Source organism: Eutrema salsugineum, unplaced genomic scaffold (genome assembly GCF_000478725.1).
Source record: "Eutrema salsugineum unplaced genomic scaffold, Eutsalg1_0 scaffold_10, whole genome shotgun sequence".
NCBI lineage: Eukaryota > Viridiplantae > Streptophyta > Magnoliopsida > Brassicales > Brassicaceae > Eutrema > Eutrema salsugineum.
Window position 1 is genome coordinate 4768781 of NW_006256908.1, and position 27158 is coordinate 4795938.

General features: G+C 37.0%; 2 protein-coding genes and 1 non-coding gene across 7 annotated transcripts; 1 reads left to right on the forward strand and 2 right to left on the reverse strand.

The window, feature by feature from the left end:
* Positions 1-5546: 5546 nt before the first annotated feature.
* Positions 5547-7133, reverse strand: LOC18027860 (tropinone reductase homolog At2g30670). Of its 5 annotated transcripts, none has more exons than XM_006409931.2 (5): positions 7046-7133; positions 6724-6931; positions 6420-6636; positions 5838-5944; positions 5547-5738 (listed from the first exon to the last, which is right to left on the reverse strand). In XM_006409931.2, the coding sequence occupies exons 1-5, from the start codon at positions 7108-7110 to the stop codon at positions 5547-5549; spliced, it is 789 nt and encodes a 262-aa protein (XP_006409994.2). In that variant the 5' UTR covers positions 7111-7133. The 5 variants fall into 5 exon arrangements, with proteins under 5 accessions (XP_006409994.2, XP_024003714.1, XP_024003716.1 ...); XM_024147946.1 differs by having other exon boundaries at positions 6724-6930; positions 7024-7110; XM_024147948.1 differs by having other exon boundaries at positions 7086-7099.
* Positions 7134-15070: 7937 nt separating this feature from the next.
* On the reverse strand, positions 15071-15177 carry LOC112081731. The gene has a single exon (XR_002896653.1). It is a non-coding gene; the product is annotated as a small nucleolar RNA R71 (small nucleolar RNA).
* A 5453-nt stretch (positions 15178-20630) lies between these two features.
* On the forward strand, positions 20631-24279 carry LOC112081541. Its single transcript, XM_024148303.1, has 4 exons — positions 20631-20643; positions 20816-20964; positions 23144-23635; positions 23722-24279. Exons 1-4 carry the CDS (start codon positions 20631-20633, stop codon positions 24277-24279), a joined length of 1212 nt encoding a protein of 403 aa, XP_024004071.1.
* Positions 24280-27158: the final 2879 nt, after the last annotated feature.

The following is a 27158-nucleotide window of genomic DNA, read 5'->3' on the forward strand; positions in this document are numbered from 1 at the left end:
TGCTTATCCTCTCTCTATGTCATTATCTCTCAATTAAATTATAAGATACAATACCGGTTATTGGTGTTAGTTTAAGCTATTACCTTCTTTTACATTTGTAAGCTTCTGATTATTAGTTCTGATTAACATTCTCTAGTTAACTTTAAAATTTGTCTGAAGGTTATAGTAAAATATCTTGACATATTATTATATCATAACTTGGTTATTAATCAAAGCTTTTTTCTGTTAAAGATATTCAACCGTAATGTAAAATGTAAAATATGTAAGGAACTAACGAAAAAAAACTTGTCGCATTCTTATTATGATTCTTATTATTGCGGCACATAAGAAGATGGTAGTGGAGGGTATATTGACATGGGAGTCCCAGAAAATCATATTGTTGCAAACAATCATCGCAGAATGAGAACTTAAATAAGATAGAAGAGGTCTTTAGCAGAGCTCAACGAGATAGGATAGAAGCAGGGGGGAGGATGTTCAGCTTTGGATAGCCTCAGGAGCTTCTTACAAACGTAAATTCTCAACCAAACGACATTCATCACAAGATACGTATTTCAATCCTCGTTATACCAACTCCTCCTCAACGCAAACTTATCGATATGAACATTTGCAAGCGATTCAGCTCCATCCGTCTCATAGGAGACCACGACTATGACAACCGTCGACGGATAATGTTGATGGCTCGCAATTCAATAGCCAATCATTAGACTCTGTTTTTCTGTTATTTCTGTTTAAACCTCTCAAAAAATCTGATGCAGAAATTGTAAATAGTTTTTTTGTGTGAATATATTTAACATTTATTTTCAAAAATAAAATAAAAGAAGGATGGTGCAGGTAGACAGTTAATCGTGGATCCTTGTAGATTGATAAAATTATCATCATCATATATATTATAAGCGAAGTAAAAATTTCGTTTAAAGCTTTTTCATTGAATTTCAGAGTGGCTAATTACCTTTTACCCTTCCTTAAAATTATTTTTAATTTAAAAAAACAAAAAATTGTTTACAACTAAAATCACGATTATATATAGGTTGTAATAATATTAAATCAATATATAAGCGAAGTAAAAATTTCGTTTAAAGCTCTTTCATTGAATCTCAGAGTGGCTAATTACCTTTTACCCCTCCTTAAAATTATTTTTAATTTAAGAAAAACAAAAAATTGTTTACAACTAAAATCACGATTATATATAGGTTGTAATAATATTAAATCAAATGAAAATATATGATTTTATCTCAATCTGATCAAAATCTACGATTTTATCAAATCAAAAATCACGATTTACAACTAAAATCACGATTTTTTAAAACAAAAATAAAAAATGAAATTAATTTTATTTAAATTAAATTTTATAAAAAAAATTAAAAATCAAAAATCATCATATATAATTATGTTACTCCATAAATCTTTAAGTAAATCTTACTTAATAGATACTTAGATATTGTTTTCTTTTTTAAAAAAAAATATTTATATGAATTATAAAAAACATTAAAAAATGAAAAATCATCATATATAGTTATGTTACTCCCTTAATCTTTAAGTAAGTCTTGATAAATACTTAGATATTGTTTTTAATAAAAAATATATATGAATTTTCCGATTTGCATAAATTTTAAAGATTTTTCAACCAATTTTTTTTCTTCACTTACACGGTTGTAATATTTGGCGATCATGTAAGCTATATATTTCGTGTATTTCACATTAGTGATCTTGTGACTTATTAAAAAAATAGTTTTTGTGCTGTTTAATTTTCTATTCGGTTGTTATTTTGTTTTATATTCGTTTTTGTTAGCTCATGTAGATCTACATTTTTTTATATATGTTAGGTGATACCTTGTGTCTTCCCTTTTATAGCTCTTTCAGGAATATATTTTGTTCTGATGTATATTAGAAGTTGGATTCTATTTATATTTTATAAATTCTTCTTATTAATAATAATGTTTGATGTTTTTTTTTCTGTTTAGGAGGTGGTGTTTTAGCTGGATTTTTTTGATCGTTGATTGTTTAGTTTACTGCTATACCGAAGGGTAACATTTTATTTTCTTTTTTTGTGCTTTAGGTTTAGATTTGTGATTTTTTTATTAACTATCATATTTATGTTTTATATATTGGTGCATTTTTCTTTCTCTTTTATTAGTTGGGGCTGAGTCGAGCATTTTTTTATTTATTGATTCTTATCTGTTTTAAGTTTTGATTGTTTTTGTTTTTTTTTCTATCTTAGGTGCTCGCGTTTTATTGTTTCATCTTGCGATGCAACAGATTTCATTTGCTGGTGATGAAGATCTAGATTATGGTCATGAACCCAACCAGTTCTCGGAGTCAGATAAGAGCGTTTTATATGTTTTAAAAAATTATTACAAAAAGATCATGTATTTTGTTTTGTGGTGTAGGCTTTTGGTGACGATTCAGAATGGTCTATAGGACATACGGTGTCGAAATCCCTCATGGCAATGAACATGAGTTCACCTGGTTCTTGTGAAGGTTGCCAAGCTGATTGAACTTTTGGAAGATACATGAAACTTTAAAAGAACACATACAAAAACACAGGTTTGATCATCTGTTTTAAGTTTTGATTGTTTTTGTTTTTTGTTTCTTAGGTGCTCGCATTATATTATTTATCTTGCGATGCAACAGATTTAATTTGCTGGTGATGAAGATCTAGATTATGGTCATGAACCGAACCAGTTCTCGGAGTCAGATAAGAGCGTTTTATATGTTTTAAAAAATTATTACAAAAAGTCATGTATTCTGTTTTGTGGTGTAGGCTCTTGGTGACGATTCAGAATGGTCTATAGGACATACGGTGTCGAAATCCCTCATGGCAATGAACGTGAGTTCACCTGGTTCTTGTGAAGGTTGCCAAGCTGATTGAACTTTTGGAAGGTACATGAAACTTTAAAAGAACACATACAAAAACACAGGTTTAATCATCTGATTATGGATTATTACTTGTCTGATGAATCCTAAATTTATAACAGTTCAAAATAAGCTTCGGTGAACGAGGTGCAGAACATGGTGGTCTGTGTTTTATCCAAGACCCCACCTGTCGCTGCTGAGAACAAAAGAAAACAAGCTAACAAGGAGTTTAGTTCCAGCAAAAATGTTAGTCCACTTGGCATATTCTTACTCTCAAAGTTAGTTCTATTGATAATAATGATGATACATGAACAAAATTATTATTTTTTATTCGAACATCACTTTATTTGAATGGGCTTTGTGTGTGTTTTGTCACTTATGTCTAGTGTTGGGATATTTTCTGATATTGGTTTCTGGTTCCTTTATTTTACTTATGGGCAAAGACAGGAGAAAAAGGTAAATATTTGTACTTTGATCTTTTGCACGTTTCTCCGACTGAAATATTTTTCGTGTGGAGTGCTTTCAGCTCATGTGTTTCCGGTTGAATTTGAACTGTAATTATAAAATGTTGTTTTTGGATCAGAGTAAAACTTCTCTTGCTTAAGTTTCACAAAAGATGTAAAATTTATGTTTAAGTAGCTAAAACTCTAAGTTTTCTTAAGTTTGTATGTTGGAAGGATTCAATTCCATCTAATTTTGTATTTTCTTTATTTTTTAAAATTATTTAATAGGATAACAAATAAATATTCTAGCACAACAATGTGAAAGAAATCGATGATAAATTATATACAAAAATCTGCAAATCTTGGGACCGTGAAAATGTCACAACCCTTTTGTGGAGACTCCATTTTACTTAAAGTTTTATTGTGATATTTGTTATAATTTTTGTTTTTAGCATAAGTAAGAAATTTTGAGAATTTCTTTTTTGGTATATATGTTTGAGCTCTTTTTTAAAGTTGATTACACAAAAACAGTTTTGATTGTTCGAAAGGAGCAAGCTACAAAAGTTAATGCAGCTTTCTTATCTAACAATAAATATAACACACTTTTAAGGAGAGTTTAAGTTTGAAATGTGTATTTATCTTTTTTCTCAGCCTCAAAAGATATAGAGTCATCAAAAGTATGAAGAGTACGTAATATGAAAAAAAAATCATAAGGAGAAGAAGAATAAACCGTAAAAATAAAAAAAGAAGAAGAAGACGAAAAAGACAAATGTGTTAAATAATAAAAAAAAATGTGAATGATAAATTTGAATAAGAAATATGGGAAGAAGAAAAAAAAATGAAGAATAAGATATGAAAAAAAACAAGAAAAAATATGGACAAAAGAAGAATAATGAAAGAACGATGAAGAAGAAAGAAAAAAAAATAATGAAGAGGAAAAAATAGGAAACGAAAAACTAGAATTTATTTTAATTAAATTAGTTTGTGGATTATTTAGTTATAAAGTATTTTTTTAAGTAATTAATTTTAAATTTTGTTTACTTTTTTAGTTAATTTTATTTTGATTTTTTATGTCTTAGTAGTTGTTTTAATTATTTTCAATTTATAGCATAAATTTTTATTTTTTGTTTTGAAAACTTTTTGGTCCGCGCAAGTCGCGGGCTAAATACCTAGTCTGTTGGAAAATCATTATATATTCATTAATATTCTCATGTAACTAATAAAAAATATATAAAATGACCATATTTTTTGTTAAAAGCAATAGGCAGTAAACTAAAAAATATTTTCACCATATTTTTGTTAGTCTAAACTTTTTGTAAGGAAATTTGGGAAACTAAATTGATTAATATTAATTACATTTAAAAAATAATAGATCACTGTTAAAAAAAATTAGAATCCAAACCTCAATTTTATCTAGAGACTTATGCCTAGTTAAAAAAAAAAATTGTTTTTCCATCGTTTGCTACTACGCTTTATGCCTTCACTAAATCGGCCAAAAATTTTGAACTAGAACTTAGAATGACTTTAATCCAACGCCAAAATGCTATATTAAACTTGGCGCAGGAAGAATTCACCCGACATGATCATTCATTTGCTTCAGACTGGCTTTGCATTCTTCTTATTTGACACTTCACTAAACCAATCATATCTTTAGAATGGTTCGTTGGAATGATATAAATCATTTCCAGAGTGAAGTAAGTTAATTTCCTATGTTGTATCCAAAGTTGAGCTTCAACTATATATGAACGGGAAGGGTTTCATCCGGTATGATCTTTCAAACTCATTGGAATGACTCAACTTTTTCTCCCAATTGTTTGGATCCAAAAGTATATTCTCCATCTTCTTTCAAAGTCTATGCAAACTCCTTTGATACAATCCCCTATCCAACTCCTTAATAAACAAAAAGTTACTAAAACGAAGAATAAGGACACTCTAGAACTCTTACAATGCAACAGGACTCGTAGGCATTCAAATCTGACAAAAACACAAAGTGAATGATATGAGACTCAAAACGGTAAAATCTTAGTCGAGAACATAAGAACACATTCCTTTAGGATAATTGCGTTCTGTTTTTATTCATTAACTTTTCTTGTTTATATATTAAAGTTGATGAAATAAAGGAGAACAGTTTCTCTTATTTTCATAAACAAATTATTAAATCTTGATCTTTGATATAATTGAGAATCGTGTCTTAGAAGTTCTTAAAGAAAACACACAAACACACACACACACATACACACACAAATCGGCTCAAGCCTGTGTCTGATAGGTGAAACCATTGATAGTGAGACCTCCATCAACACATATGGTCTGACCAGTAATATATGAAGCTGCAGGTAGACACAGAAAAGCCGTAAGTGATGCAACCTCTTTTGGCTCTCCAGCTCGACCAAGTGGAGTTCTACTATACAAACTATTCTTGTAACCGGCGTCTCCGAGAAGCTGATTATTCACAAGATTTTAAGATACAAGAATTAGAAGTGCATGATAGTAACTGAATTATTATAAAAAAAAATATAGCTGGAGGGTGTCGCTGATTACAGGTTGAGCCATATCAGTTTGGATAAAATTAGGAGCAACAGAGTTAGCTCTTATGCCGTCTCGTGCCCATTCACACGCCAAATTTCTTGCTAGTTGATTCATAGCTCCTACATACACACATTAAAAAAAAAGATAAAGTATTATAGAAATGAATTAGATCAGGAAAATCTATTAATCGGTGGAAGTATCATTTGGAGAAATATTTATGATCCATCAAGATACTTAAATACCTGTAAATTATTTTGTTTATGTATACAAGATATATATCTCTCTCTCTCTTTGTATATTTTACTGTATATTTTGATGATGCCATATATTTTTGCGTTTACTATGTTAGGAATCTCATAGTTGAATTAGGATGAGATCTAAAATATAATAAAAGATGTGTAAAGTTTAATCAACTTATTAACGTAGGAACATTACCTCCAATTTCACCAAAACATCATTTGAAAGTTATACACGTAACTGAAATTTCCTAATATTAATTAAGTTTGTATTTAGATAATAAAACATATAAGAATCCACAATACTATTGCGTCTAGAATAATTGATAATCTCTATATCGATTATCAGTCTATGTACCTTTGGTTAAACCATAGATGGATCCACAGTCCATTGATACAACCCCTCCAACAGAAGAAATAAAGACGATGCTTCCAGATCCTGAAGCCTTTAAGAGAGGATGTGAAAGTTGGCTAAGATGATAAGCAGATTCCAAGTTTGTTGAAATATGGAATGAGAAATCGTCTTCCACATATTCTGTTGTTGGCTTAATGCGAATCCCGCCAACGTTGTTCACCTATGTTGAGCAAAATGAGTAATAAAAAGAATATATATCACTAATTATTAGATATATCTTAGTCTCTTTAAACTAAGATTAACTTACAAGAATGTTCAGCTTGCTATCAAATATGGCTGAGACGGTTTGCATAAGTGTTTCTCTCTCTGCACGAGAGGATACATCACAGATCGAACCACTCACTTGAAACCCTTTCTTTTCCCATTCGCTTAAACTTTGATTGAGCTGAACTTCAGAGATGTCGCATACATGGATTCTAGCTCCAAAACAGGCTAGCTCCTCTACTATGGCATGCCTAAAACAGTCCACAACAACAACAAAAAACAAAAAACAAAAAAAAAATCAGCGACATCTTAAAACAAAGAAGCAGAAAAATGGGTAAAAAATTATGAGTAGCAGCAAAACGAACCCGATTCCTCTGGCTCCACCAGTTACAAGAGCAGTCATACCTTGAAGACTCCATCTTTTATCCATACTTTCGTTTGCCTGTGATTGTGAGTAGTAATGAACAGAATGCCACATAACGCATATATATAGAGGCAAAGTAGATCAAATATACGTAGTTAGTGACGTTCATTTCGGAGAGTGGAGGCATTAAGCTTAAATTAAAAAAGTGATTTAGGTAAAGGACACAAATTTTGAGAGAAATTAGATAAATTGCTATTGCTATTGGGGATAAATTAAGTAAATGGGCAAATAGAAAATAAGTATTACAATACAGATTTTTAACCTTCATTCTTTCAAATGTTTACAGAGCGGGTAACATCTATACTATTAAAAGAGAAAGATATTTTGTGTCCAAACAGATTTTAATTAGTTTTCTACTATTTTATTTTTGGATAACTCCTATTTATGTTACCAAACAAATCAATTTAATGTAATATTAATAAAATAATTTATTTATAATTTATTTTTTAAAATAAAAATTCGAAAATTTAAATTTAAATTTAGATTTGTTATAAATTTCCTTAAATTTAGGTTATATTATTTATCAAAAATTATAAAATAAGTTATTATTATATTTTTATAAAAATAATAAATCTGATATCAATTTAGATTTAATTTACATATTCAAATTTAAATAGTATTTCAATGAAAAAGATAATAATAATATTACTGTATATTTTTATTAAATAAATCTAAATATTTAATATTCAAACTTAAAAATATATAAAATATAGAAAGAATATGAATGAATTATAATTATGTTTTAATAACTATGATCTTTTTTGGATTAATATAAATGAATATGTTATAATAATATTTTTATAATCGTTGTACTTATTGGATTAATATAAACGAACGGATTAGAATAATGTTTCTTTAATCGCAGTCATATATATACTAGAAATGATAAATTAATAGAAACAAAATATATATAAACAGAAAAAATATTTATCACTTATTAAAAAATTATATGTAAAAACAAAAATATATATTATATTAAAAAATTTAATAAATTAAAAATAATTTCAGTGCGGATACACAGGATAAAATCTAGTATGTTGTTATTTTTTAATATGGATCGATGTTGAATATTCAAATGGATGTGCTAACAAACCCTACACCAGAATACTTAATTTCAACATAACAAAATAAAAAAAAAAACATGCTACGAAAAAAAGAATTTGCTAACAGTTAAATAAAAAGTAAATTGACCAAAAATACAACAAATATTCTGCTATTTACCGTGGAAAGAAACATATTAACCAGAAATAGTACCAAAATCATAAATATTATATCTAAATATTTACGAACAAAAATTTTAAAAGACAACACTTGTTCACACCTAAATCAAATAACACTTCTTTTTTTTTAAAATGATTTGGGCGTTGAGTCCAATTGTAATAATTTGATTGTAGAACTTGACTCGTTCAATCCTTAGTCTTTGTTGACCTCGATCGAATCTTTTCCTAGCATTTTTATTGATGTCTTTGCACAGTAGCGGATCTAGAAAAACAAATTAATTAAGAACACAAATTTATAAATAGAATTAGTTAGAGGTAAAAAAATTTTTATCATTAAATTTATTTTGGTTAAATTTATCTAAATATTTTATAAAAAAATAAAAAAGAGTAAGAAGCACTGGATCCCACTACTCTTTTATTACATCCGCCCCTGGTCTTGCATGAGTTGCATCTAACTTTTACATTTATTAGAAAGTACATATATAGAGTTTCGTAGGTTATTGATAACAGATTTTAATTGATTTGAAATCTTAACAAATTTGTTTTGTTTTCGTATTTACCCAATGGAAAATTAGGGTAGTCTGAACTCATTCCTGACATTTTGTCTTATTGATATTAAGAGAAGGAAAGAGGACAATATATATATGGTTATCTTGAAAGAGAACAACGTAGTAATAGAAATCTCTGTTTAGAAATTATAAATACTAGTATTATCACCCATGTTATGCATGGGTTAATTTTTTCATTTAAATAACTTTTTACAAATAAAATATTACATTAGTCATAGAACATTCATTCCATCAAAGAAAACCGCAAAAGAAAAATGAGAGAAAAGCAGTTGAACTATTACCTGTAACCAGACTCTTGCAAATAAATCTCTGATACAATAACAATAAATGGTTGACACCTGAATCACACAGAAAAAAAAATCAGAATATTAATATGCGGAGGAAAAATGAAATGAATCTGAATAGAAAGTAAGCATAAGTCTGTCTCAAATTAGTTCTTGTACTATGACAAATATTTAAAAACAAAAATCAGAATCAAAGATCAGAATAAAAAAAAAAAAGATGAATATAGATGTATCAATGAAGAAGAAGAGAGAGACCTGAAATTGAAAACCTGATATGATAGACGAAGTTGGATAGAAGAAAAGATATTGTGAAGTAGTAGGAGAAACTTTAGAGATTTTTAGGATTAGATATTGTTATTTTTTTATTTTAAAAATTTTATATCTATTTTTTTTTGCTTTTTACGTGATTTTTTTTTGTTGATTGCCACATGTCAACTTGTAATTGCACAAATACTTGTGTTTTAGTAATAGTAGGAGAGAACCCGCGCGTATGCGCGGATCTTGTTTGAATTTATATTTTAAATAATTTGTATTGAACTTTAAGTTTATTATTAATGTATTTTTGTCTAAAATAGTTATATTTTTTTTATTTCTTCTTGATGATATATTATATGTAATCTCCTTTACACCAGTTGTATTAAATAGTTTCATTTTTTCTTCGATCTTTATATTCTTTTTATTCTTGTAAATCGTATTAATATAATATTTATTAATTTTTTTTAATTTAATATTTGATTTTTTTGGTTATAAATATTTTATTGATTTCATCTTTTTTATTACTTAAAAAAAACCATAGATGACATTTTTATGTGGATATCTTTATTTTTACTATTATTTTTAATAACTTTTATCTTTTTAATAGTTTATTAAATATGATTTGTGTTTTATAATTTTCTTAGTTGAATTTTTGTATAAGATTATTTAAAAAATTTTAACTTATTTAGTCTCATAATTTTTTTTCACTTGCATTAAAATTTAATTATATTTTTAGTTTATAAATGAAGTTTAAAACATTTAAAAAAATAGAATTGTGCATTTAAAAAGTCTTGTATTATATAATATTTATAAGTTTATATATAGTTAAATTAAATTTGAATTTTATTCTAATATAAATATATATCAATATTTATTTATGTTTTTAATGTGTTTTAATGTGTTTTAATATGTTTTTAATATGTTTTATTGTGTTTGCTTTAAATATAATTAATTAATTATTTTATTAAATTTGAAAATGACAGGTGGCGCTCTCTCTAGCGCTGATGTGTCACTCAACTGGAGAGAGTTGGCCAAGTTTTATATATAAGATTCAATTTCAATTCAAAAAAAAATAATAGATTTCAATAATAAGTTCTTTCACGTTTTTTAGTTGTTTTGTCAGTTCCTATCAATTCGTTTAATGTATTCTCTCAGTCTCAGTTCTCTCAATTCGTTTAATAACTAACATTACTTTAGTCATTGATATATGTTAACTGGTTTAGATTCACCAAATATGGTCAAAATATCTATCTTTTTCTAATCTCGCATAAGAGAAAAGAGTCATTTTTCATTTTCAAGAGCACTAGCTATCCATTTTATATTTCCATAAAGTTATAGGAATCAATAATTTTTTCTTTTTTGATTTCTATATAATTAGAAAACGCAATAAATAAATAAAAAGTTTATATTTTATAATTTTTCTCTCTCTTCAATGGGCAAAAATTTAGGCGATTAGATCTTAACCTAATTGGCGCCGCCGGTGATCCTCACGCTCATCCGACGAGAAATCCTCCCTCCCCCTTCTCCTTCAGGCTTTGATGGCTTCTCCTGTCATTGGTGTTATGGCTTCTGAGCCCTCTCTGGACCCGTTCTCTCAGAAAATCGATGTGCCTCCTCCTGATCCGCCCAATCCTCCGAACGCTCTGGATCTCGATGGTGCTCCCATTCCTGCTCAACGGGTTATGTTTTTGTCAGCCTCTGTTTCTCTGGTCGCTCCTCTTCCGGTAATCCGCTTCTCTCTTGATGATTTATCGGCTGATGCCTCCTCCTTTGTGGTTCCGGTCCTCTTTCCTTCAATCGTCCTTGCCCCTTGCCCTCTGCCGGGTTTGGTGGATCCAGTTGAACAATTTTCTGAGGATGCTCCTCCGGTGGTTGATGGAACTATTCTTCCTTAGACCGCTCGTTTCAAATTGTCGCTTAAGAACCTGAAGAAGGAAGCCTTTCCGTCTTTCTCGGATGATGGAATTCCAGTTGTTAATGCGCCCGACTCGATCATCCTTGGTTCTTCTAACAGCTGGAAAGATCACATGTTCATTGGCATGGCTCTCCTCCTCCTGTTGTCAAAGTTTTCGCTGATTTGAACCCAATCTGGGGTTCGAAAGGCAGAATCTCTGTCAGGCATACTTCAAAATCTACGAGTCTCATCTATATTCCGGCTAAAGATACCAGAGCTTGGGTCTTAGAGGTTGGATTTTGGCAGGCTGGTCATTGTGCTTTCTCTGTGTCTGAATGGTCCGAATCTGCTCCTCTTGTTCCGCAAAAGCTTATCTTTGTTCCGATTTGTTTGGGTTATCCTCAAAAACAACTCTATGCAACTCTACTCTCTTTAAGGTCTTGGGCTCATTTCCTCTGGTTTTGGTGAACCTCTTTATACTAAGAAATCACGCCTTCCTCCTATGCATTTGGGATGTGTCAAGGTGAAGGTGGAAATTCTTCTTGCTAAATCTGTTCCTTGCGCTGTTGTGGTTGAGGATAGATTTGGCAATTCGGTTCGGGTTGATGCTAACTATCCACATCTTCCGCCGAAATGCGAGTATTGTGGTGAATTTGTTCACCAAGTTCTTAGGTGCCCTCAGGACCTCCGATATGTTCTATCATTGATCCGGAGGCGAGCCCTGTCTCTGTTGATACTAACACCTTTCTTGTGGCTCCTCTTGTGTCTACTGATATTCCTCATGGGTTGCCAAATCGTCGTCCCCATGCCCGCAGTGTTCCAGCTCCTGTGACTACAAGGGATTCTGGAACTTCTTTCTCTCGTGTTTGGGTTGCTGGTGCTAAGCGTTCTCCGTTTATTCAGGATCTTCATGGCTCCAGCGCTGATCCTCCCCCCCCCCCCCGAATCCAGTTACCCCTGCTCAGTTTGAAGAAGAAAGTATTATTAAAGCTGCTCAAGTTATTCTGCGTAATCGTCAGCCCCCTACAGGTTCCCGTGCTCCTTTGCCTCCGAAATCTGTGTGGAAAACTCATGGAACCCATAAAAAGGTACGTAGGCGTTTGAAGCAGGAGGTTTTCTCCTTTCAAGATTCAAAATTAGCTCTTCATACGAAGTCTTCCCCAGCCATCCTAAGTATCTTGTCTAAGCAGCACAGCTCTACAGTCTCTGATTCTCGTTCGCATGGTCGATCTCCCCATGGGGATGCCCCATCGATCGTGGTTTAAGCTTTGGTGTCCCACTCTTTTAGTTTTTTCTCATGAAGACATTTTTTTTGGAATATAAAGGGTCTTAATGGTCATTCTCGGCAATCTTATCTTTTTCGGTGGATTATCTCTAACTGTCCTTTTTAGTCATGTTTTGGGAAACGCATGTTCAAGAGCAAAATGCAGATGATGTTGTCTCTCGTATTCTTCCTGGTTGGCACAGGTAATACAATTACTCTCCCCTGGCAGAGAATTGACGTATCTGGGTTGTATGGCACCCTTCTCTCTCAGTTGTTACCTACTTCAAAAGTGATCAGATGGTTCTTTGTGGTGTCTTTAATCCGGTGGATGGTCAATCCTTCTCTGTTTTGTTTATCTATGCTCGGAATCAAGTTGTGGCAAGGAGGGATCTCTGGAGTGATATTCATAGACTTGCTACCTCTACTTTGTTAAGGCACTCGCCATGGATTTTACTCAGGGATTTTAATCAGATCCTACTGGCGGATGAGCACTTCTCCATTAACCCCTCTGAGCTCTCGCTCCAAGGGCTTAATGAATTTCAAGAATGCGTGGAAATTATCTCTTTTTTGATATGGTTAGTCATGGAACTCTCTTTACCTGGACTAATGATGAGTGGAGATTTTGACTCATTCTAACTTGTGTTTACTGATTGTTTTAGGAGTTTTTGGAGTCTTTTCAGGAAGTTTCAGGTGACTTAGAGGCCTTATCAAAGGATTGGAGTGTTTAGGAGGCATTGGAGCAAAAGGAGATGAAATTGAGCAATAAGGAGCTATTTCACACGTTTTTGGAGAAATCATCCCCGGAGCACCTGCTCCCGGTTTGGACCCTTCGTGGAGCACCTGCTCCGGACGGGAGAAAAATAAGGAAAACGATTTTACCTAATCCTAAGTCGCGTGAGATGGAATAAAAAGCCCAGAGCCGCCTGTGTTTTGATGATCACGTTTTTCTACAGACTTTCTACGCTTTTCTTTTTACAATTTCCTGAACCATAGAGTTTTTACTTGTAAGCTTTTGGGAGAAGAAATCTGCTACACTTTGAGAAGAATTCTGAACCCTATTATCTCTTCTGCGATTTTAATTCATGAATTCATTTCCATCTGTTTCCGTGTTTCTTTTCTCCATGTCTGAGTAGATCTCTTAGCTAGATTAAAGCGTTCAAAGGATTTCATGAGTTAAAGGATTAGATGCAAATAGGGCTTGATATCTATTGTCTTCACCATTGTTAGACTTAATGCTTAGGTTGAATTGATCACTCAATCTGCGATTTTAGGTTAATCTATTCATCAAAAGTGTAATAGGTTGCTAGAATAAACATTGGTGAGCGATTTGTCCTTAGCCAACGACAGTTGAAGTTAAGGCAAATCGTGAACAGATCACACCTGCTAGCTAATGCTTGTCTGCAATTTTCTAGGTTCAAACGACAGTTTAGGATTTAGGTTGTTAGACAAAGTTATCGAGATCACGACAGTGGATCGATAAGCTTTTCTGTTTGAGTTCGAGACTTGCGTTATACTTGTGCCCTGAATAGTCATCTGGTTCTTATCTCTTAAATTCCTGCGAATTGCTTTGGTCTAGTGCTTGTTTTAATTTGAATTTAAATCGTTGTTTGCCATTCTGTTTACTTTTTAGTTTTCAAAACAAACCATCTTTCGTCTTACCTTTAATTCAATCCTCACAAATTCATAGAGTAACACTGGTCCTCTGGATTTCGAATCCTTTATATTACAACTACATCATTGTTCTATTGCAGTAGAAACTAGGAGTATATCTAGTGAGAACCAAATTTTGGCGCCGTTGCGACGGGGACCAATTCGTTACCTTTGATTTTTGGTTCGAAATTCAGACTAAGGCTTTACTAATTTTTCTCTCTTGTTCTCTTGTTTGCGTGTGTTTCAGGTGTATGTCAAACATATCCACAAGGAGCAACTGCACCGATCTTGTTTTGTCGAACACCGATCTAGCAAGAGTCGAGCGAGAAAACAGACGTCAAAGGCCTATTCAAGCCAACATGGGCGATCAAGGCAACAATGGCAACATGGCTGTCGAGTTGCAACAGCTTCGACAGCAATTGGAGCAGCTGCAAAAGGCGCAGCAAGACAGGGAGCAGCCACAACCTGCTATTGGAGACAAGGACAGTCCGCACGCTTACTATCACAACAGGGCTGCGATTGCTCCTCCAACCATTCAGAGGCAAGATTTTGAGATCAAACCTCAGCTGATCTCATTGGTGAAGCAGCACCTCTTTCATGGGCTTCCTGCTGAGATTCCGATGGACCACATCGAAAATTTTGAGGAGATTTGCAGCACGACTGGATCAAATGGGATACCAGCCGATTTCTTGAAGTGCAAGCTTTTTCCATTCTCACTTGCGGACAAAACTTTGCGCTGGCTGAAGTCATTACCACCTGGGTCATTGACTACATGGGAAGAGTGCAGATCAGCATTTTTGGACCATTTCTACACTAAGGCCAAAACTGCAGCTCTGAAGAACAAGATCTTGTCGTTTAAACAACAATCTGGTGAAGCTTTCTGCGAAGCTTGGGAGAGGTACAAGGAGTACCGAAGAGAGTGCCCTCACCATGGGTTCTCTGATGAGCAGATTCTGTCAACCTTTTATGATGGTGTCAACTGGGATTACAGGAATGCTTTGAATGCAGCTAGCAATGGCGATTTCATGACTAAGTCCAAAGAAGCTGCTTATGAGTTGATTGAGAACTTAGTTGCAAGCTCCAGCAACAAATCCCAAGAGTATGACAGGTCTAGCAAAGCAGTTCATAGTGTGGAGTTGAGCAAAATCGATGAGCTTACAGCAAAGGTGAATCTGCTGCTGAGAGAGAACCAGAGATCTGTGCATTTTGCTGATGAGGTCGGTGATGCACCTCTTGCTCAAGAGTTTGTAGATGCAGAGAATAATGATCAGATGGAGGTAAATTTCGTGAATGGACAAGGGTATGTGCAGAATCGCAGTTTCAACAACTTCAGAAGCCACCCGAATTTATCCTACAGAAGCAACAATGTTGAGAACCCTCAGGATCAGGTCTATCCGCAGCAAGGAGTGCAGAATCAGTCAGGATTTCAGAAGAACTTCTCCAGCAACTTCCAAGGAAAGCAGTTCATCACCAATCAGAATCGATTTCAAGGTGGAAATCAGCAGAAGTTGCCTTTCACAAGTCTACAGCCTTCTTCGAGTTCCTCAAATAACTCGCAGGATGAGCTGAAAAACTTGATGCAACAGCTGCTGGTTAATCAGCAAAAGTCTTCCATGGAGATTAATGCCAAAGTGGACACCATGTACAATGATTTGAATGGCAAGTATGAGGCTGTGTGGACTCATGTGAAGAAGCTGGATGTTCAGGTAGCTCAGACTGCAGAAGCTGTGAAGAGATCACCTGGAACTCTCCCTGGAAAAGGTGAAAATCCCAGGAATGAGTTTGTGAATGAGGAAGAAAAAGGACGTGGAGCACCTGCTCCAAGAAGAGGAACCAGCTCATGACGTAAAAAAGACGAAGGAGCACTCTTCCTCCATCGGAGCACCTACTCCAAAATCTGGAGCACCTGCTCCAGACGTAGATTTGACGAGGGAGCACCCTGAGCCAACGAGGGAGCACCTGCTCCAGCCACCTGCCCCAGCAAACATTCCTGCAAGAGTTTCACGCCTAGGGTACCTTACCCAGTTCCACCAAAGAAGTCTCGCAAGGACTTAGAGGATGCAAAGTGCAGGGAGATGCTGAAGGATTTGACTGTAAAACTCCCTCTAGCTGATGCTGTTCAGATGATACCAGCCCTTAAAAGATACATGAAGGGGTTAGTGTCTGGGAAAGCTGTTGAGGAAGAGAGTGTCATGATGGTTTCGAAGGAGTGCAGTGCTGTGCTTCAGAACAAAGTTCTGAAGAAGAGAAGTGATCCAGGAAGGTTTGTTCTCTCAGTTAGGATTGGGAATGTACTTTTTGCAAGGTCTCTCTGCGATCTAGGTTCAAGTGTGAATCTGATGCCTTACTCTGTAGCCAAGCGATTGGGTTACACCAGATTCAAACCGACGAAAATCTCGCTGGTATTTGCTGATAGATCAACCAAATTCCCTGTTGGTATACTTGAGGATCTGCATGTTCAGATAGGTGATACACTCATTCCAGCAGATTTTGTGGTTCTGGAGCTTGATGAAGAACCCAAGGATCCTTTGATATTGGGTCGATCCTTCTTATGCACAGCTGGTGCAATCATAGATGTGAAAGAAGGAGTGATAGATCTCCAGCTGGGAGATATGGTGGTGCGATTTGAGATGAATAAACTCTTCAAGAAACCAATGCTGGACGGACAGACATTTGTCATAGATGATGGTTCAGGCATTGCTGAAGAGGTTGCTGAAGAGGTTTTGGCCATCGATCCTCTCGAAGTTGCACTCACCAAAGCTGAAGGAGAACATGGGTATTTGAGTGAAGAAGCTGATGGGTTTGCAAAAATGCTGAATGCAAGCACGAGGATGCAAAGGCTGGTGGCGTACATGAGCTTAGAAGGCAAGGAGAGCTCACCTGCAGAAAAAGCCGACGGAGCACCTGCTCTGAATCCTGGAGCACCTGCTCCCGACGGCTTGATTGATGGACCTTGGAGCGAATTGAGAGCTCCGAAGCTTGAGCTCAAACCCCTTCCTGTGGGGCTCAGGTACGCGTTTCTAGGACCCAATTCGACATTCCCTGTGATAGTGAACTCTGAATTGAACAATGTAGAGATTGCCTTGCTTCTTTGTGAAATTAGAAAGTATAGGAAAGCTATAGGATATTCACTAGATGACATTCCAGGGATTTCTCCTGATCTTTGCATGCATAGAATACATCTAGAAGATGAATCAATGACTTCTGTAGAACATCAGAGGAGGTTAAACCCGAATCTACAAGATGTTGTAAAGAAAGAGATAATGAAACTTCTAGAAGCTGGTGTGATCTATGCAATTTCAGATAGTAATTGGGTTAGTCCGGTTCATGTAGTTCCTAAGAAAGGTGGCATCACTGTCACAAAAAATAATAGGAATGAATTGATACCAACTAGAACTGTTACTGGGCATCGAATGTGCATAGATTACAGGAAATTGAATGCTGCAACTCGTAAAGATCATTTTCTTTTACCATTTATCGATCAGATGCTTGAACGCTTGGCTAACCATCCTTATTACTGTTTCTTAGATGGTTATTCAGGTTTCTTTCAGATCCCAATCCACCCGGATGACCAGGAGAAGACGACATTCACATGTCCTTATGGCACCTTTGCATATCGCAGAATGCCATTTGGCTTGTGTAATGCTCCAGCAACATTCCAACGCTGCATGATGTCGATTTTCACTGACCTGATTGAAGACATAATGGAAGTTTTCATGGACGATTTTTCTGTCTATGGAAGCTCCTTTTCTGTCTGTTTGTCTAATCTGTGCGGGGTCTTGCAGCGGTGTGAGGAGAAGCATCTGGTGCTTAACTGGGAGAAATGCCATTTCATGGTAAGAGATGGGATCGTGCTGGGACACAAAATCTCAGAGAAAGGGATCGAGGTGGACAGGGCAAAGATCGAGGTGATGATGAGTCTGCAGCCACCAACATCAGTCAAGGGGGTTTGCAGTTTTCTGGGCCACGCAGGTTTTTACAGAGGCTTCATCAAAGATTTCTCGAAGATTGCCAGGCCCCTGACGCAGCTGCTGTGCAAGGATGTGAAATTCGAGTTTGATGATGCATGTTTGGAGGCATTTCACAGGATAAAAGGAGCTTTCGTCAGCGCTCCTATTGTCCAGCCACCAGATTGGGAACTACCTTTTGAGGTCATGACCGATGCTAGCGATTATGCAGTGGGAGCAGTGCTGGGTTAGAGGAAAGAAAAGAGGCTCCACGTCATCTATTATGCTAGCCGAACACTCGACGAGGCTCAGTGCAGATATGCCACAACTGAAAAGGAGCTTCTTGCAGTGGTTTATGCTTTTGAGAAGTTCAGGTCTTACCTTGTTGGGTCGAAAGTTGTTGTTCACACAGACCATGCAGCTCTGAAATACCTGTTGACGAAGAAGGACGCCAAGCCAAGGCTCCTTCGATGGATCCTTTTGCTGCAAGAGTTTGATTTGGAGATTAAAGATAAAAAAAGGATTGATAATGGTGTTGTAGACCACTTGTCGAGGCTGAAGATAGATGATGACATTCCACTAAATGACAGCCTTCCTGATGAACAAGTTTACGCCATAGATGTTTCTGGGTTCGACGAGCACCTGCTCCCCACCGGAGCACCTGCTCTGACGAGTTTTTGCAACCAAGTTGACATAGATCGGCATTCTGGTTTCCCATGGTTTGGAGAGATTGCAAATTACCTTGCTGCAGAGCAGGAACCTGCAGGTTTTGTGGGAAACAAAAAGAAGAAGTTTCTGAAGGATGTGAGGCACTACTTTTGGGATGAGCCTTATTTATACAGGCATTGCTCTGATGGAATCTTCAGAAGATGTGTAGCTGACGAGGAGATACCAGGAGTGTTGTTTCATTGCCATGGATCCTCTTATGCAGGTCACTTCGCCACTTTCAAGACTGTGTCGAAAATTCTCCAAGCTGGGTATTGGTGGCCGACGATGTTCCGAGATGTAGCGAGTTTTATCTCCAGGTGTGACACATGTCAGAGACAAGGGAACATCAGCAGGAGGAATGAGATGCCTCAGAATTTCATCTTGGAAGTAGAAATTTTCGATGTGTGGGGTATAGACTTCATGGGACCTTTTCCACCATCTTATGGGAATGAGTATATTCTGGTGGCAGTTGACTATGTATCAAAGTGGGTGGAAGCTCTGGCTAGTCCCACAAATGACGCAAAGGTGGTTTTAAAGATGTTCAAATCTGTCATTTTTCCCAGGTTTGGTGTGCCGCGAGTGGTGATTAGCGATGGAGGCCCTCACTTCATTAACAAAGTCTTTGAAAACTTGTTGAAGAAGAATGGTGTAAGGCATAAGGTGGCGACCCCATACCATCCTCAGACGAGTGGGCAAGTTGAGGTTTCCAACAGGGAAATCAAGAACATTCTGCAGAAGACTGTGAGCACCACAAGGAAGGATTGGGCAGTGGAGCTTGATGATGCTCTTTGGGCATACAGAACAGCTTACAAAACACCTTTGGGGACTACACCATTCCACTTGGTGTATGAAAAAGCATGTCATCTTCCAGTGGAACTTGAGTACAAAGCTGCTTGGGCAGTGAAGCTGCTGAATTTCGATGCAAAGAGTGCTCAGGAGAGGAGAGTAATGCAGTTGCATGAGCTGGAGGAAATTAGGCACCTGGCATATGAAAACTCGAAGATTTACAAAGAGAGGACAAAAGCTTTCCATGACAGGAGGATCCTCAACAGAAGCTTTGCACCAAACGATCAGGTATTGCTCTTTAACTCTAGATTGAAATTGTTTCCAGGGAAGCTGAGATCGAGATGGTCTGGACCATTCACCATCAAGGAGGTTCGACCATATGGAGCTGTAGTGTTGCTGGACACTAAAGGAGGCGAGTTTGTTGTCAATGGACAGAGGTTGAAACCATACCTTGCTGGTCCAAATATCGCAGAGGGTGAATCAGTCACCTTAAGCGATCCTCCTCAAGCCTAAATGGCTTTCCAAGTCAAGCTAATGACTTAAAACAAGCGCTTGGTGGGAGGCAACCCACCGGTAAGAGTCTCTAACTTTGTGTCTTTTATTCTTAGCTACTAACTTTGTTTTTAGGTTCTTTTTAAAAAATAAAAAAAAAACAGTTAGGAAGTTGTTCAACGTGGAAGAGAAGATGTGAGGAAGAAGAAGGAAGAACACCCAACTGGAGCACCTGCTCCATCTGCTAGGTTGGTTGCTCAAAGCGTAAAAACTAACGAAAGAGCACCCCCTCCCCAGTCGGAGCACCTGCTCCACAGGGTGCTCACCACGTAAAAAGTGACGAAGGAGCAACCCAAGGGAAACCGGAGCACCTGCTCCGGCACCTGCTCCAGACGAACAAAAGACGAGGGAGCACCCAGCTCTGTTCCGGAGCACCTGCTCCACCAGGGTGCTCTACATGCGCAAACCAGGTAAGTTTTCTGGGTACTTCTCTAGCTTATTTTCACACCGAGGACGGTGTGAAGTAAGTCCGGGGGAGGATCATGTCTCTTTTACTTCTTTCTTTTGTTTTCTTTCTTTTAGTTCTTTCTTTGAGTCAGTTTTTAGTTTGTTTCTTTGAGTCATTTTGTTTCTTTGAGTCAGTTGGTTATATGAGTCAAGTCAAAACTTGTGGGAATAATGACCAATTCTATGATGATTTCAGACCATTTGTAAATCTTGACCGTTTTGTTTCAGTGATCATTGCTGCAGAATCATCTAGATCGACTAATGGAAAATCCAAAGACAAAGCAGTAGACTAGAGGAGCCCAAAATTCTTGACATATCCAATGAACCTGAGCTAATTTTTCAGCTCTTCATTTTCCTCATCGATCAGGTTAGTGCTCATAGGGCTTGACTCCCCATTCTTACCTGACAAATAAAGACCTGTGTGATAGATTTGGTATTCCTCTCTTATGTTCTAAGCATTGTTTCGGGCTGTTTCTAAAAAAAAAAAAAAAAAAATATGATCAAAAGGCAGAAAAGATTGAAATGATTTTCTTTTAGAAGTAAAGGGTTAGGAAAATTTCCAAGGATCCCATTATTTTACTTCTAAAGTGGAATGATCACACAAAGGATGGAAGCGAGGGGTAGAAAAATTTCCTGTGACCCCATTATTCGCCTACACCTTTGATATATGATGAGGGGACAAACCGGGGATTCGGTGGCAATCACCATCAATACTCGCGTCTTTGAACCTTGTTATATGTGCCAAAAAAAAAAAAAAAAAAAAAAAAACGAAACAGCTTGAAAAGTGAATAAGTTCGGGGGAGAGGAAAGGTACTTTTGTGTAGTATGGTCGATTTGTTGAGGTATAAGTATGGGAACGAGTCTAGAAGGTCCTTAGCACTGGTTTTATCGATGAGATTCAGCGATGATGAGAGATGGATGATGTTATGAAATTGAGGGACTAATCTGGAAAGCTGCAGCGTCTACGGAGAAGTACATGGAGGTTAGATTTTTGATTGATTTTGTAGCAGATTGTCACATGCCTTGGTCAGGTTTACGGTCTTTTGAGTTTTGCGAGTTCCCAGCTTTATCCAGTCATTCTTTTGGAGTTGAATTTGAGTTTGTTTGAGGACAAACAAGGATTCAAGTTCGGGGGAGTTGATGAGTGGAGATTTTGACTCATTCTAACTTGTGTTTACTGATTGTTTTAGGAGTTTTTGGAGTCTTTTCAGGAAGTTTCAGGTGACTTAGAGGCTTTATCAAAGGATTGGAGTGTTTAGGAGGCATTGGAGCAAAAAAGAGATGAAATTGAGCAATAAGGAGCTATTTCACACGTTTTTGGAGAAATCATCCCCGGAGCACCTGCTCCCGGTTTGGACCCTTCGTGGAGCACCTGCTCCGGACGAGAGAAAAATAAGGAAAACGATTTTACCTAATCCTAAGTCGCGTGAGATGGAATAAAAAGCCCAGAGCCGCCTGTGTTTTGATGATCACGTTTTTCTACAGACTTTCTACGCTTTTCTTTTTACAATTTCCTGAACCATAGAGTTTTTACTTGTAAGCTTTTGGGAGAAGAAATCTGCTACACTTTGAGAAGAATTCTGAACCCTATTATCTCTTCTGCGATTTTAATTCATGAATTCCTTTCCATCTGTTTCCGTGTTTCTTTTCTCCATGTCTGAGTAGATCTCTTAGCTAGATTAAAGCGTTCAAAGGATTTCATGAGTTAAAGGATTAGATGCAAATAGGGCTTGATATCTATTGTCTTCACCATTGTTAGACTTAATGCTTAGGTTGAATTGATCACTCAATCTGCGATTTTAGGTTAATCTATTCATCAAAAGTGTAATAGGTTGCTAGAATAAACATTGGTGAGCGATTTGTCCTTAGCCAACGACAGTTGAAGTTAAGGCAAATCGTGAACAGATCACACCTGCTAGCTAATGCTTGTCTGCAATTTTCTAGGTTCAAACGACAGTTTAGGATTTAGGTTGTTAGACAAAGTTATCGAGATCACGACAGTGGATCGATAAGCTTTTCTGTTTGAGTTCGAGACTTGCGTTACACTTGTGCCCTGAATAGTCATCTGGTTCTTATCTCTGAAATTCCTGCAAATTGCTTTGGTCTAGTGCTTGTTTTAATTTGAATTTAAATCGTTGTTTGCCATTCTGTTTACTTTTTAGTTTTCAAAACAAACCATCTTTCGTCTTAGCTTTAATTCAATCCTCACAAATTCATAGAGTAACACTGGTCCTCTGGATTTTGAATCCTTTATATTACAACTACATCATTGTTCTATTGCAGTAGAAACTAGGAGTATATCTAGTGAGAACCAACTAATCGACAGGCGGATTCTCCTGTTGCACGAAAGCTCGATAGGGCGCTGGTCAATGGTCCTTGGCTTGAAAAATTTCTTACTCATCTGCGGTGTTTGATCCTCCCGGAAAATCTGACCATTCTCCTTGTCTTATTTCCTTGTCTTAGGTGGAGGTAAGAAGAAAATCGCCTTTCAAGTTCTTTTCCTTCTTTGCTGAGCTTCCGGATTATTTGCAGCATCTTCAGGATGTGTGGAATGCTAGCATGCCTTCTTGCTCTTCCCTGCTGAAGCTGAAGGCGGAAAAAGGGTTCTGTAAGGGCCTGAATAGGCGTAGGTTCTCTGATATTCAAAGGCATACCGCTAAAGCTTTTGCGGATCTTGAGCATATTCAGGCTGAATTGTTCTTTTACCTCTCAGGATCTCTTTTTACAAGAAAGGAAGCTCATGAGTCTTGGTCGATTTTTGCGAAAGCTGAGGAAACCCTTTTTAGCAAAAATTCCGCCTTCGGTGGCTTAAGGAGGGTGATGCTAATACCAGTTTCTTCCATAGAGTGGTTAAAGTTAGGCAAGCTTGCAATGCTATTAATTACATCCGTTCCGAGGCTGGGGATCGGATATCCAATCTGGAGATGGTTAAAGACTTGGTGGTTAACTACTACCGTAATCTTCTTGGCTCCTCCAACTCGGAAGTAACTCCCCATTCTATGAAGTACCTCAAACGTGTTTATCCCTTTCGGTGCTCTCAGGAATTGGCTTCTCTTTTTGCGGTTATCCCGACCGCTGAGGATATACGTTCTGTAGTTTTTGCTTTACCTCGTGGGAAAGCCCCTGGACCGGATGGATTCTCGGTAGAATTTTTCACTTCTGGTTGGTCTATGGTTGGGAGTGACCTCATTTTGGCTGTTCAAGAGTTCTTCCGCTCCTCTTGTTCTCTGAAGAAATTTAATGGTACGACTCTCACTCTCATTCTGAAGTTCCCTGGGGCCGATAAACTCTCTGATTTCAGACCCATTGCTTGCTGCAATATTTTCTTTAAAGTCATCTCCAGAATCTTAGGTCTTCGCCTAAAGATGTTCTCTTCCAAAGTGGTCCAGAGGAATCAGGTGGGTTTTATGGATGGTTGGCTGTTGTGTGAGAATGTGCTGCTTGTGTCAGAGCGTGTCAGTGATTTTCATAAAGATGGTCCGACCACTCAGGGGTGTCTTCAAATTCATTTGTCTAAGGCTTATGACAATCTCCATTGGAAGTTCATCATCAATATTCTTAAGGCGTTTGAGCTCCCGGATATCTTCCTGGATTTATGAGTGCATATCCTCTCCGGCTTATTCTGTCTCGATCAACGGGAAGCTCACAGGCTACTTTCACGGTAAGAAAGGGCTGAGGCAAGGAGATCCGATCTCTCCGCCGCTTTTTTCAATTGCTATGGATATCCTCTCCAAGCATTTGGATAAATCTGTGATGCTTAATCGGTTTTCGACGCACCATCTCTGTTCGGACCCTTTAATTACGCATCTCAGCTTTGCCGATGATGTCCTTATTTTCTTTCACGGCTCAGAACGCTCTCTGATAAGTATCCTGGACATTCTACATGATTTCTATAAAACATCTGGATTGAGACTTAACTTCCACAAATCATGTCTTCTCCTTGATGGTAATAACGTGTCCCTTGTTAAAAAGCTGGTGGAGAAGTATCATCTGCTTCAAGGATCCCTTCGGATGCGTTACCTGGGGGTTCCGCTCCAGCTTCACAAGCTTCGACCTCAAGATTACTGTGCTCTAATTGATAAGGTGCGCAATCGCATAGCTTCCTGATCTGCTTGTTGTTTGTCTTTTGCTGGAAGATTGCAACTAATCCAATCAGTGATTTATCGCTCTAGTAATTTTTGGTGCTCTTTCTTCCTCCTCCCTAATGGATGTTTAGAGGAACTTGAAAAAATTTGCTCTGCGTATCTGTGGTCGGGTGCTGCTTCCACTGCACGCGGTGCCAAAGTGTCATGGGCTTCATTGTGTACGCCTAAACGTTCTGGTGGGCTAGGGTTGAGAAGGTTGGTAGATTGGAATAAAGTTTTTGCTTTAAAGCTGATATGGCTCCTCTTTACTGCCAGTGGGTCGCTGTGGGTCTTATGGGTCAATAAACATCTGATCCGCGGGCGTGTATTCTAGGAGGTTGATTTTCGTAATGTTAGTAGCTGGCTTTAGAAATGCTTAATGAAGCAAAGAGCTCTTGCAAGACCCTTCATTTTTGTTTCCGCCGGGTCTGGTGATAAAATCTTTTTTTGGTACGATATTTGGACTGGACTGGGTCCTCTAAGTTCCCTTGTGGGAGACTCAGGTTCGCAAGTCTTGGGCATCCCCTACTCTGCATCTCTTGCTCAAGCGACCCTAAATAATCGATGGAGATTGCCTGGTTGAAGACACCCCCTGGTTAGTCTTCTCCGTGCTTGTATTCCCTCGGCCCCGTCTCTCATCCCTCGAGATGATGACTGCTTTGGTTGGAAAGTTAGTCTATCTTTTGTTCCAGGCCAATTCTCATCATCTCATACTTGTATAGCTCTTCATCCCGCTCCCCCTGTTGTCCCTTAAAAGCCTGCAGTTTGGTTTAAATCTCACATTTCTAAGCATGCATTTTTGTTTTGGCTTCTTGTTCGCATGTGTTTGACAACGCGTGATAGATTAAAAATTTGGGGACTCCAGGTTCCAGAAACATGCTTGCTCTGTAATGTGGAAGCTGTTAGCATGGAATACATCTTTTTTTACTGTGAGTTCTCTCAGGAGATTTGGTCACAGTTATTTGTCTAGAGAAAACTTCAAAACTAGACATCTTTGAACTTGAATAATTTAAGAATGGATGATCTACTAAAAAATAATTATTGTTATTATGTGATTGAGGACAAATGTTGCCTTATATACTAGTCTAGTCTATCACAGCTATTCTATCACAACTCAAAACTAGTTACCTTATATACTAGTCTAGTCTCATTCCAATTTTCGATGTGGAACCAAATTTTATCACAATAAAACATAAAAAAAAATCACATGATGAGTTGCAGGGATAATAACCAATTCTTTCAAAATATCCAACAACAGCACATCGGTCCTCAGACGAAGGGGACTTTAATTTATATATACTCCTTCCTTTTTACACGTTCCTTCCTTTTTTTATCTGAATATTAGCTCGAAAAGATACAGATTGTTGTTTTCCACATCGGTTAATCCATTTTGGCTTATACAAGTCGCTCCTTCCCGGATTGGGTTGCCCACTCTGGCAAAACCACCCCTTCTTACATTTCACTTTCCCACATTAGTCTCTAGGTGGCAACATATGCCATAAACATTTTTACTGTACTAATTATTGGGGTTGGACCTAGAAATTACGTTTAAAATCCAATGGATAGAACTCTTCCTTGAAAAACCAGCTTATGAAGAAAGGGTGTTCTAAAACTCATAAGTCAATTGACTATTTCTTTCCCTTTCATATGTGTGCTATTTTAGTAATAGTTAGTCACTTGATGACAACTATTTACTCTTTTTAGGGACTTTTTTTTTTACAACAACATTGTGATACTCCGATCCCGTCTTATTTTCACGGAACCAGACAGACCGATCATATCAACTTCTAACGCCCTAATCACTCCTCCTAGTGAGCCCAACGCTCTCACTCTAGGGTCCAACGTTCTCTCTCTAGACCTGTTGGCCCACCAATCGCCCCTACCAGTGAGCCTAACACCTTTTCTCTAGGTCCATTAGCCCACCACTTTCCGACGGTTGGTCTCTCTATAGGCCCGTGGGCCCACCAATGTCCAACGGTCGGTGCGTTAATCCGGAAGGATTGTAAAATTTGCCTACTGTCCCTACAATCACCACGTGATCTTTTCCCGTGTTTTGTCCACACTCACACGGTACCGCATACTACTTCCCGGTAGATCATCCATCCTAACATTGCTCTCAGTTTAAGCACGCTTAACTTTGGAATTCTCTCAAGACCAGTGCCCGAAAAGATAAATGCACTTTGATAACATAGGTAGCCAAATCAATTCTTATAAGCCTCTCAACATATAACAGAAATCAGGATGTTACAAGTTTCACCGACATCTAAGGAATTCGTCCTCGAATTCTCTCTAACTCAACTACGTCTCAAGACGCCATCCGGGTCAGAGCCGGTTCGCTAACCTTACGCGCTGAT